Consider the following 12,378-nt stretch of genomic DNA (forward strand, 5'->3'; position numbering starts at 1 on the left):
GAACATCCTCAGAATTGCAGTGAAACACAGACCCTGAAACAGCATGGAGTGAACAAGGACCCAGTGAGGACATAACAATGTGCTGCCCTGTCTAACAGGCCTGAAGGGACTGTATGACACTAGCGGCACTTCTGTTTAGCTGTAAATCCTGTAACCCAAGTCCTAGGGTATTCTATGGACTGGCTAAGTCTATAGACTTCTTTAAAACCACTTGAAAGGAGACCAGACTGTTGGCAGTTTGCACTGCATTTATAATCACGTCAGTCCTGTGCTTCTGAGCTCCCAGTCACTGCCTTTGGAAACATCAAAGAAAACTTTCTGTTTGAGGCATAATTTGTTTTCTGCTTTTATGTAGTTTTTTTACTCCTTCCAGCTGTGATAATGTTTAGTACTTCAGAGGTTAAAGGAAGCAGAACATGGTGGTGCCATGTCAGCATCAGCACTGCTAGAGCTCACTGTTTGGTGTGCCCTGTTTTCATGCTCAGAATGAAACCATTTAGCAGATTTAGGGTCAGAAAACAATTTTCCCTGGGCAAGCTCAGAGATTTATGAACATCTTCCTTCCCTCTTCTCTTGATTTCTTCTAACTTTTCCAGGACAGCAAAGCCAGAGTATTACCAAAGATTTTCATTTAGGGCAGTGGAAGCACTATGCAAGCTCCCTTCTCAACAATGGACTTTCACAGAGTCCATCAGCAAAGCTGCTATGAAAGCAAGATTTACTGCAAAGCAAAGGATTAAAAATGAAACAGTAACTAAACCAACATTAATTTCTTAGAAATTAGTTAATGCCAAAACTCAGTGGTTCATCTGAAGACAGTGCTGACAATCACTTCCCCCACAGCTGTGGCTCAGGAAGGCAGTTACCATTATCCCACTGCAGCACCGTGTTGTAGGTAAAAAACCCAATTTCCCAAGTACTGCAGCAAACTTCCTAGACAGAAACCAATGCTTTAAATTACACACAGATCCAGAGACTGCCACAGTGGATCACAAAGTATAGATTGGGCAGTAGAAAGAGATCTGTTGTATTTTTGTTTAAGTAAATTTAAATAAATACAACCACCTTTTCCTTATAATAATGAAAAATAAAACCACTTATGCTGGAGAGAGAAGCAAGCAGCCCTTTAGTCAGATACAAGTAAAAAACCTTTCTCTTTACCACCAATAAATCCTTCAAAGACATTAATTTCTTTTCCACTATATCATCCAACTACCCCACAACTATTATGGCCACTCATGTTTCACCCAGAATATGTGTCATTTTCATACTGAAATTTAGCAATCTCTCACATCTGAGATAACCTTCCTCATGTATATGTTGTGCAAAGAGAACAAAGTCTGTACAAAGAACATATGTGAATGGGAAAAAAACCAACACACCCACAACAGAAAACCTCAAACAATCCCATGTAACCCACAGGGACTTTAGGTAAGTGTCTCTGAAGCAGGACAGTACCTGATGTTTGACACAACACAGCAGATGAATACAAAGCCATTAGCATGGAGCACCTTTGTCAACACTAGACCTAGACTGGACCCACTCAGGGAATGGAAAAGTTGTACAAAGTTTAGACTATAACTCAGATTAAAGAGGTTCAAGGAAACAGACATCTGAAAACAAAGAATGGCTTTGCCACAATCATGACCATCTTTTTGGTCATTCCTATGACAAAGCAAACACAGGAAAAAGCAAATCAGAATAGCAGACTAGTTAACTTCTACCACAGGCCTCTTGGTACACTCCCCATTTATATCTTTGATAAAGAGCAGTGAACCTGCCCTTTTTGATGAAAATACCTGATTGTCATCATATAACACAAACTAGATCCAGCAACTCTCCCACCCAGAAATCAGATGGACCTAGCTTACAAACTGTGCCACAAAATTTCCCCAACAACTCTTGCAACCTTTAGCACAACTAAACCATAACAGGTAATAATCACTGCCGTCTCTGCAGTGTAGCGGGATTTTCACTGACTGACTCTTTAATTCTGATCAGCAGAGATCAGAACTCAAAACTTCTGAGATATGACCAGTCATGCAAAGCCCTCAGGGGATGGAAAATTAGGAGAACATTCAGAGATCCATTTGTAGTATATTTCAAATCATACCTTCTTTTTGTTCTTAATCTGCATAAGTTCCTGAGGGCTTGGAAGGATGCAAGAAAATCGAGTAGGCTTCCTGGGGATACTCTTCTCAGCTAGAAAGACAAAGTGTTATTACAGTCAAACCTACCCCCCAGAGTAGCACTCAGGCATGAGATGTCCCATAATAACTTTCAGTTATGGAGTTTTGCTGCAATGTGCTGTCCTGCAAATGGCAGTCACACTCCTATTTAATTATTAAATTCCTCCCACCCACATTTTTTCAACACAATTACATAGCAGCTTTTTGTCCCAGACAATTTCACACATCATCAAGATTTCATTTTCTGGCTATTTTGACTACCTACACTACTGATTCCCTGGAAACTCCCTAATTGCCTTCAAAACACTAAGCACTGGTATAAATTTCACACACTTTTGCCCCAGAGCGACCCACCAGATCTAACCCCTCCCAGCAGAAATGCCAGTTAGTAGGCATATACAGTCCACATAAAATAAACAAATATTCACCATATACTTTCTTCTGATTTTGAACACAACAGCTACAATGGTCTACAGCACAGCAGGACTGGTCAGCAAACGTCAGGACCATTCTTAGCATATACACAGTCAAGAGTATTGTGTCAAGGTACTGCAGAGACTATTACCTGCCTCACTTCCTCCTTCCAATTCTGTGCAGCTCTCCTTCATCTGGTCAGCCATAAGGCATCCACTGGTGGGAGGACATGCTCCAGCTGTCTCTGAGACTGCACTGGAAGGTTTTCTCTCACTGAATACTCTCTCAATATCTGTAGAAGTTAAAAAAAACAACAAACAAACAAGCAAACAAACAAACCCAACAAGAATCTCCAAACCCAAATGAAAAACCCACAGAGAAATAAACCCGTAAGCCAAGAAAAAAAAGCTAGCAACAGAGAAATAATGAATTGATCACTCAAAACTGAATATGTGCTTATTCAAAGGAGCTCCTGCCAGTATCTGCATTTACAGTATCCTCAGAATTCTGTCTACATGAATTCCATGGCATAGCCTCATTCTGTTGTGATGGCCAGTCTTGACATGGCATTTATATAAAACTTCACATGCGAGGCATATTTTAATATCTGTAAATTTTACAAATAGTAAGGTATATATATACCTTGTGTAGTTATAGAACATGCAACAGGAAGACTGAAAACATGTATTTAAGCAGTTTACTATGTCAGCAACCAAAATGAGATCTCCAAGTTTAGCACAGGACTAAGCTTAATATTAAAATATCAGAAGAAGGGGTCTTACTATTGCTTGTTTCTTTAGTGTTGTTGATGGTTTCTGGGCTTGGTTTGACAACTTCCTTCTCTTGCTGATGTATGTTACTCAGCACTTTGGCCTGGCAATGTGCTTCAGTGCTATCTATCACTGTCAGCAATGCTTCCAGAGACAGCAGATGGACAGTATACAGCTGTCCAGACACCGGGAAGGCATTCTGGAAAATAACATGTAAGTATTAGTCAACTTTCATGCCTCTCCCACCATAATAGGGAAAGGAAGTCTCCCTTCACAGCTTGGAGAAGCCAAAAGAATAGAACACCTTAAGCTTTCTACCCTAAGCTTTCTAGCACATAATTAATAGTTTATTTGCTCTGACATTATTAAAGCATCACGGCTATTCTTTTCTCTTCTGCTTCCAAATGTTAAATGGCCTTGTTCATCCCTACAGTCTACTCTTCCTGGATCTTTGGACCACCCTCATTCTTAAGTCCTGCCTCTGCGCTCACCCTTGCCCTGAGGCTGCCCCTCCCTGCCCCGGCCACAGTTCAGCACCTTGGAGAGCAGCTTGGTGAGCTCCTCGAAGAGGTTGGCGCAGTAGTAGTCACAGTCATAGTTAATGTACAGCTCGGTCACAAAGCTGGGAATCCTCCACAGCTGAACGATGGCTTCCAAAGCCATCTCCTTCATTTCATAGGGCATCTTTGGGTTTTCCACAGTGATTATTTCCATCAGCTTCTTGATATACATCTGGCAGAAACACAGGGCAGCTCAGTTTAAGGAAAGAAAAAAGAAAGCAGGGCAGTGAATAGCTTTGAGGACTACCCAAAGAGATTTAAGCTTCATCTTCCCACATCTTTAATGATGTCTCATTCTGAAGGAGGTTGTAAAAAGTTTCAAACAGTTCTACCATTGGGCGCACCTGGATTTCCCATTCTAAAAAAACCAGTATGAAGGCAGGCAGCACAGTACACCAGTCTCAAAGACTTTTGTTTATCCAAAAAAAATGGCCTATACAGCCTATCCATAAGCAAAAGTAAACTGACTCTTAGACAGTATCTTACTGCCTACCTATAGGCATTCAACTGAAGGCCAACAAACTATTACCGGGCACCCAGTGATATTCAAAAAACTCACCTCCAGCTGGAATTTCAGATGCTCTCTCATGCTCTCAAAGAGAAGAAAGCACAACCTGAGGGAAGCTGCGTACAGATTGAGCCGCTCAACACTCAGCAGCTGAACAAGAAACAAAAAACCCTTTAAAAACTACAAAGGCAAGTCATCATGTGCTATAAGTGGCAGTACCGTAACACTGCAGGTATCACCTGCAATTGACCAGAGATTCATGCATTGCCTCCCACAGCAACAGTATTTCAAAAAACAACCCCTTGTTCAACCTCCTGGTCTCACTTTTTGCTAGTGAGGATGAATATGCTTAATTCTCTTCTGCATGTGGTAACAACTTTTCCTACTACAACTTTGTTCTTTTGCCAAGTCCACAGAATGTGTTAGCGGTAAAAGAACTTGGGAGAGAACCTGCCTCTGAGATGGTCCCTGTGCAATTAACAGCTTGGTACTACAAAGGTTCTGCCTACAATTAAACTGGTAACTTCCACCCATAATTACCTCAAAACCAATTATATCAAAACACTGTGTTATCCCACAGTAACAGTTTGTTCAAGTCACCTTCATCCTTCTTGGACCTGGTCTGCACAAAATAGTACATGACAACCTCTCTGGCTTTGCAGCAGTACTACTTGGTGCAATTCAGAACTCTCACTGCAGTGCAGCAGAGAGCTTTTTTGAAGACTGAGACCTGCCAAACCTCATAATACTAAATTCCAATAAACTATTTGATGCAAATTAGTATCTGACTGCCCAGTGCCATATGCCAAGTTTACATGAGCCAGACTCACTTGAAATAGGTGCCGGCACAACTCCTCCTTCACAAGTCCCAAGAGGGACTGGCAGTTTGCAATGGGTGCTGACTCCAGGGCAACAGTTAGCAACTGCAGCCCCATGTGGATCATCACCTCAGAGTTGTGGCGGTCGTGAGGGTTGGTGAGGGAGATGAGAAAGCGGAACAATTCTCTAATACACGGTAACCCATACGGGACCAGAGCTGCTCCTAAAGGAAAAGGAGAGATTAGCAGTCTTAACTTCGGGTTTGCTTTTTTCAAATGCTTAGCAAGTGTTAAAAATTGAATTGTTATAGACCCACTGAGGAATTGGAACTTATCACCCTCTTAGCACAAAGTGAAACAGAATAGAACAGCGGAAAGGAGACAGGACTTTAGCAGCACTGCCCACCTCTTACCTTCTTTCTGGGAAGACTGAGTAAAACGTACTCCCCGGGGATTTACATAGTCCATGTCATGAACTGAAGCAGAGTCAGAATGTTCTGCTACAGATGTGCACTCCTCTAGGACCTCGGGGATAGACTCGACAGAGGCTGACTGAATCTTCTCCTCCCTCAGACTTTCATTCTTCATTGAGATCAGTCATGTGAGGAAGATGCAAAACAAGAGTTAGCAAGCACTAAAGTTAAAAAAAAACCACAACAGCTTATACGTTTACACTTAATTTGGAACTATTACAACAACACAGGTCACTAATGGAAGAAGATCAGATAAAATTTAAGAGAAAAGAGAGCCTCTAGATAATCTGCAATCCTCTCTACCTTTCACTTACATCTAGTTCTTACCTGTTTTACATAACTATAGGTTGTGAGACTAAGGACTTGACTTTAAAAATACTCCTATAACCTATCAGTTCTTACTGCCCTGAGGTTAGAATTTGGCTTGCTTTAATTTCAGCACAGTACTTCTGTTTATGCCTTCCTAGCAATTTTATCATTCAAAGTATCTGCAGCTCTAATCCATTTTCTCAACAGTATTACTGTTGTGGAGAGAAGTGATTATGAAGGGAGTTGAAACTTTTCTTCATAAGTTATAACCACATACCTGGAGTTCAGGATGATTTTGATTTTCAGTGACTTTGGCCTCATTTGAAGGCATTCCTGCATTAAGTCCCAAAGAAGTGACTTGATCCAAGTCTGTCAGGTCTTCCTTGGAGGTTGCCTGTGAGGACAGCTCCAAACCACTGTCTGTAACAGGGCTGACTGCAGATGAAACATTTTCAGAGCTTCCAGAAGAGCTGGGTGAAGGAGCATCTATGAAAGCAACTCCACTTCCTGATGAGAAACAGAAGCAAAGAGGATCACTATTTCTCTGTCCGTCAGCGACAAATTCATGCATTAAATACATTAAAAAAGAATTACTTTTATACTACTTCCCAGTACAAATGGTCTCAGTTATGCACTAATGTTGAGCACACAGATAAACTAAGATCTATTTTGCTCAGCATTAATGAATTAAACAGATGAACAGGTGAGATACCAGCAGTTCTCCAAATTAAAACACAATAGTTGGAGTTTACCAGACTCAGCAAGTAAGGTAACTCATATAGTTTGCTAAAGGGTACAGAGGATTTACATAACTAAGACAGAATTCGAAACTACTCCAGTACTTTCCTTCAAAGTGAGAATTTTAACTTGAATCTATGGCAGAACCCACTTCTTTAATTCTACCTAAACAAAGGAAATTGCAACAGAATTAAAATGGGTCTGAAATGGAGCAGTGAAAAATTTTTACTATTTCTAAATATGAGGCAATGCTCCAAGAATCTAAGTTTTCCTTTTGAAGAAACTGACATATTTGGAGCTCTCACTGTTCTGAGGAGAACTTAAAAAAATATTTAAAACTCAAATATTTAAAAAAGAGAAGATATAGTGCAGAGCACAGCAATAAAGGCATAAACCAGAGTTATGAATTTACACATGAAATGTGTATAGTTTTGCACAGTGGTGTTTTATCACTGACTTGATTTTTGGAAATGGTTTGAATAAGTAGCAGACTGTCACTCGATTTTTAAGAAATGTATGACCAATTTTGCAGTCTTTTCTTCTTCACCTGCTAAGCCAGGATTGTGGCTTAAAAAGCACCATTAATGTATTACCTAACACTACAAGGTTAATGACATGTTTTGTAAAACAATTCGACTTCCCCTCTGAAATGTTACAGGAGTTGTAATGCTCTTTGACAGATTTTAATACCTATTTGAAAATTTAAATACAATGATGATTTATGCAGAGATAAGTTCTCATCTGCATCGATGTTCTGAGTTACAGGCAATTTGAACATATTTATTATTTCCTCAGTTGTCACCAATCATGCAACAGTGTAAAAACAAACTTTGGATCTTTCACACTCCATAGTTTCCTATGACAGAATAAGTGTCAGAACTAGGCCTTTTACACAGCCATTGGTTCTATTTTCCTGTCTGCTTTCTTTCACTGGTAATGTTTATGTCTGACCATCAAACTGTAGAGTGCATAAGAGACAGAGTACTTTGCAGTCAGAGAGACTCATTTATCCAGAGCAAAGTTTACGAAGTTATAACTATTTAGTCTATTCCTACACAACAATAAGATATGGAAGCCCCCAACATTACATCCTTAAGCTCACAGCACTAGTCACACAGGGTATCATAACTGCAGGCTGAATCAAAGCACATGAATAAGGATTCAGGCATATACCCATTAGTTTCCTGCACACAATTCCCTTTCGCGTACTTTTGCTGTTCCCTCTGGGTTTTTCCCTATATAACTTTTCAAGCCTCCTTACCATAAGAGTCATAAGCACAACCCCTATTTCCCTGTCTCTTAATGAGTGTGGCCTTTATTCACATGGACTGTGTGTGTGCAGTTTCACTCTTTACATCTGTCGTGAGAGATCTGTTCATTCTCCCATCTTTGACACCTAAGATTCTGCACATCCCTTAGTTCTACCTTTGTGTTTTCCCCAGTCACACTTTGCTCCTCCCACTTTAGCACCACACTCACACCCTTTTGTAAACACTTTGGGAACACAGGAAGGAACATGCTACTTAAGTTAGCAATATCCTGTTAAAGGAAACCTCCTCAGCTCCATTTCCCTTACAGAATCACAGAATCGATTAGGCTGGAAAAGACCTCCAAGATCATCAAGTCTGATTGAACAAAACCATGTCGAACTAGACCATGGCACTAAGGGCCACATCCAGTTTTTTCCATAAACAGCTCCAGGGACAGCAACTTCACCAACTGCCTGGGCAGTCCATTTCAATGTTTAATCACCCTTTCTGTGAAGAAATTGTTCCTCATATCTAACCTAAACTTGCTGTGGAGTGGCTTAACGCTATGTTCTCGTCCTGTCGCTAGTTGTCCTTAGGTCTCCTGTTGCCAGCATTCCAGTTCTCAGTCTCTTCCACATATCTTGCTGCATCCTCTAACTCTCACCACACAGCAGTCCAAAACCTCAGCCACCTCTCCAGGTGCCCATTCCCTTTTGTACAAACTACCCTCATGAGGTATGCTGAAGGCAGATAAATGCTGTCAAGTTATCCGTAGGACCATGCCTTCCTCCATCAATATGTATTCCATTTCCCAAAAACACTTTTTCCTGGACCTTAAAAGCTATTATATGCTTTATTGCTACAGTCACTGAGAACTAATAGGAAAAAAACTAATGCAAAACAACATGTTAAGAGAAATTAAATAAAAACAGATTCAAAAAAAGCTCTAGGACTGATGCTGTCTGGTCTCTTGAAACAGATTTCAACTTACCTGTGGTATTACTAGTATTGCTTGCTGACTGTTCTGTTGCAGGAGAGACCTTAGTTACATGTCGAGGAGGCCTTGGTGATCTCTTCTGCTTTTTCCATTTTGATGATTCACTCATTCCTCCAGCTCTCATTTTCAACTGAAAACCAATAATCATTAAGAATGATTGCAAAACTACATAATATAATGGAATACCCAAGCCAACCCACAAAGGCTATCTCAAAACCCTCAAAGTCAGGCAACAGCATTAAATATATCACACAATTAAATCAGCACCTCAAAATCATGCAAACCAGCCCCTGACTACCTACATATTAGCCATGTCCATGGTTGAATCAAGGGACAATTTACTGCAGTTACTCTGCTATAATATATACTTAACAGTTCAATTATGACAGCACTTCCTATTCCCTATCAATACCTCCCAGCTTTGAATCAGGATAAAGAATTCTCTTGGAACTACAGGTACATCCCAAATCTCTTTGCTTGTGCCAAAGCTTCCAGACTTCTAAAGGGCATCAATTAACATATTTAAATTAGGTTTGACACTCAACTAAAATTTCACCATCTATATATCAAGATAAGAAATGAAGCCCAAGCACCCACTGCACCACACTGCAGTCTGCAGCTCTGTCACCGATTTCTTGCCTCATTCACTCTTCATCTTTGTATCAATGCCACATTCACTTTCCTCCAGGTATCCTTCACTACTAACAAGTATTTTGCTAACACTTCACTGGCTGCTGATGCAAGTCACATTGCCAATACCAGCCTAGAAACAAACCTTATTCTGCTTTCACCCGCCTTCCACCATTACTGTTCTTCAGATCTAAATCTAACCTAACTCTTGGCATCCTTCTTGACCAGGATCCTACTTCCAGTTTGCATGCAGATCTTTGATTGGACAAACAATCACTAAGCAGGAGCAAGTGCAGACTGTGTGGCAATTGCTGCAGTGTGCTGTTATTTCAGGCATGCAGATGCTCCAGAAGTTCCTAAAACAGTATGATATTTATTTACATGCTTAAAGGTAATGGCAAGTACCAGTCCCTGTTTGGTATTCTACTCTGTAAATTTATCACCGTTACGTTTTATTTTAGGCTATAATATTTCTTATTTCTTATATTCCTAGAATCAGATTTAAATTATATAGAAGACAGCTATATTCCTTAGTATCTTCCTTTTCCTGCAACTTGCCTCCTTTCAGCTACTACTTCTCTTAAATGCCAATAAACCTTCTAGGATCCACTACTGTTTTTCCTTCACTTTCCATTTTCCAGGTAGAATTCTAACTTGTTTTATGTGGCCTTGGCCTGTAATTCTTCTCATTTAAACAAAGCTTGTGAAAATGTTATGTCCCAGTGCAGTAAACCATTTGTGTAACTTTTCTTTGCACCACAAACTGTATTTGTTTGATGACTAATCCCCAAGTTATAGCTATGCTACAGTTTCCTTGAGTGTGTTAATGAACAGATTCAGAATTACTTTGCTGCTTGTTATTTCTTCCAAATTTTGCAGCAACAAGCTTCTTCTAAATCACATCTTCTGACAAACACTCATGTGACAAGCACACAGCTAAAAATAAAATTTGGTAGATTTCAAAATGTTTTACAATGCTTATGGATCAGAATCTTGTCACATAAAAATTGTCAGCTTTCTCATCTTTCCTATTTACTACTTCATAGAGGTATATAAAATATGTGTTTGATTCTTGGCAATTTCTAAAATCTCTCTGAGCCTTAAATATTAATTCATTAAAGGCTTAACCTGCAAATTAGATTAGATAGTTTTACCTACCAACTATGCTAGAAATAGCCTTTTTTTTTTTTTTTCAGGAACTTATAAGATTTGAAGACTTACGGTTCATTGTACCAAACTACTTCAAGTAGGAAGAAAACGTGGCAGCATTAGGTGTTAAACCCATTAAAGTCTCTTTCACAGAATTTCCAAACAAAAGAAAGACTTTGCTTCTAGCTACTAAATCCTGTTGTCATTATTTGCCAGGTTAAACGTTACTTGCAGCAGGATGCAAAATTGAATCAGCAAAATGGAGCCAAGATACTGATATGGGCTACCCATGCTGGCATCACTCCTTTTACCCTCAAGTCATGTTCCTGAGAAACATGTAACTTTTGGACCATTCTATTAGAAGATTCAAGTAGACAATTTAATTAGTATTTCTAATCTCCCCCTCCACACAACACCAAATACCATCTCAGTTCAACACTAGTTCTTTCAAAAAAGCACTTCTTCTCAGACGCAAAATTGACCCTTAGTGATTGTCCTGTTTACCTCTCAAGATTCCTCCTCTTGAGGTTCATGAGATAAAGGCCCATCTGTCATCATCTTGATGACCCTGTGCCATCTTTCAGAGACTGAGTCACAACAACTTCACATAGATGGGAAACCATTTTTTCAGGCACGCAAGAAGACACACTTGATTTTTTAAAGAATTTAATCAAAGTACAAAGGATTTAGACTGGATTCTAAGTTTATTGGAGCTTTTTAGGTGTGGGTGGTTTTTTATTTTGTTTTTTTGGGTTTTTTTGTTGTTGTGTTTTTGGGGATTGATTGATCAGGGGTGTTTTGTGAGGGAGGAGGAAGGTGAGATTAACCAATAGCTCTTCTCCATCTCACACCATCCAGTACTCCACAATCTACAGAAACAAGTATCCTTTTATTAGAATTACCTACTAGGATCACCTAGGACTGCCTCCCATATAATTTTGCCCTCCCTCCTTTTTTTTTTTTTAGTTTTGCTATCTTCTTTTGCTCCATTGTAGCCAACTATTGCATAGGTCTAAAAAATTTGAAAAAGCAAACAGAAATGCTTAATGGAAATGTTTCATCGTCAAGAGGCTATATGCTGTTTTAACAAACAAACACTGAGTTTGGGAATTCTAAAACAATGCATGTATCAAAGGACAGCAAAGTAACATCTTTCTTTCTGAATTTTGTTTTGAATTGAAAGGTAACAATCCCGTGACTCCTTGCTTTTAACACTTGTACAAAAAATGTACAAAACGACTCTATGGTTTGCATTTCACTAAAGGAACTATTTCTAAAGCACTTTTTACCTTAATTTTCAAGGCATTTCCTGATTTCACTGGAAAGAGTGGTTGTATTATTAACAGGTTGAGATTTTAAAGCCAAGGTTGCCTTCTTGACTAAATGTAGCAGCTAAATAGCATTTAATAGATCACTAACATATCCTGAATCTTAAACATAATCTAAAACTCTCCTTCCCTCTCCAATGCTCAGTGATATTATACTTGAATTAGTTTTCTAATTATCAATGTCCTTGAGATTAGATTAAGCTTGTACTTTTGACAGTAAAAACTACCTGAAGTTAGTATTTCAA

At 39.3% G+C, this 12,378-nt stretch overlaps 1 protein-coding gene across 6 annotated transcripts in view; it reads right to left on the minus strand.

The window, feature by feature from the left end:
• The window catches only part of GBF1 (golgi brefeldin A resistant guanine nucleotide exchange factor 1), a 107,192-nt gene that overhangs the window by 21,004 nt on the left and 73,810 nt on the right, over window positions 1-12,378 (minus strand). For all 6 annotated transcript variants that reach the window (XM_050305701.1, XM_050305700.1, XM_050305699.1 and 3 more), the window contains 9 exons: window positions 9,021-9,156; window positions 6,319-6,548; window positions 5,673-5,841; window positions 5,272-5,483; window positions 4,493-4,591; window positions 3,911-4,105; window positions 3,386-3,572; window positions 2,755-2,895; window positions 2,114-2,202 (listed from right to left, as the gene is read on the minus strand). In XM_050305701.1, the coding sequence (XP_050161658.1) occupies window positions 2,114-2,202; window positions 2,755-2,895; window positions 3,386-3,572; window positions 3,911-4,105; window positions 4,493-4,591; window positions 5,272-5,483; window positions 5,673-5,841; window positions 6,319-6,548; window positions 9,021-9,156 (1,458 nt within the window). The remainder of the gene's footprint in view (window positions 1-2,113; window positions 2,203-2,754; window positions 2,896-3,385; window positions 3,573-3,910; window positions 4,106-4,492; window positions 4,592-5,271; window positions 5,484-5,672; window positions 5,842-6,318; window positions 6,549-9,020; window positions 9,157-12,378) is intronic.

Source organism: Myiozetetes cayanensis, unplaced genomic scaffold (assembly GCF_022539395.1).
Source record: "Myiozetetes cayanensis isolate MyiCay16 unplaced genomic scaffold, myiCay2020 scf10, whole genome shotgun sequence".
NCBI lineage: Eukaryota > Metazoa > Chordata > Aves > Passeriformes > Tyrannidae > Myiozetetes > Myiozetetes cayanensis.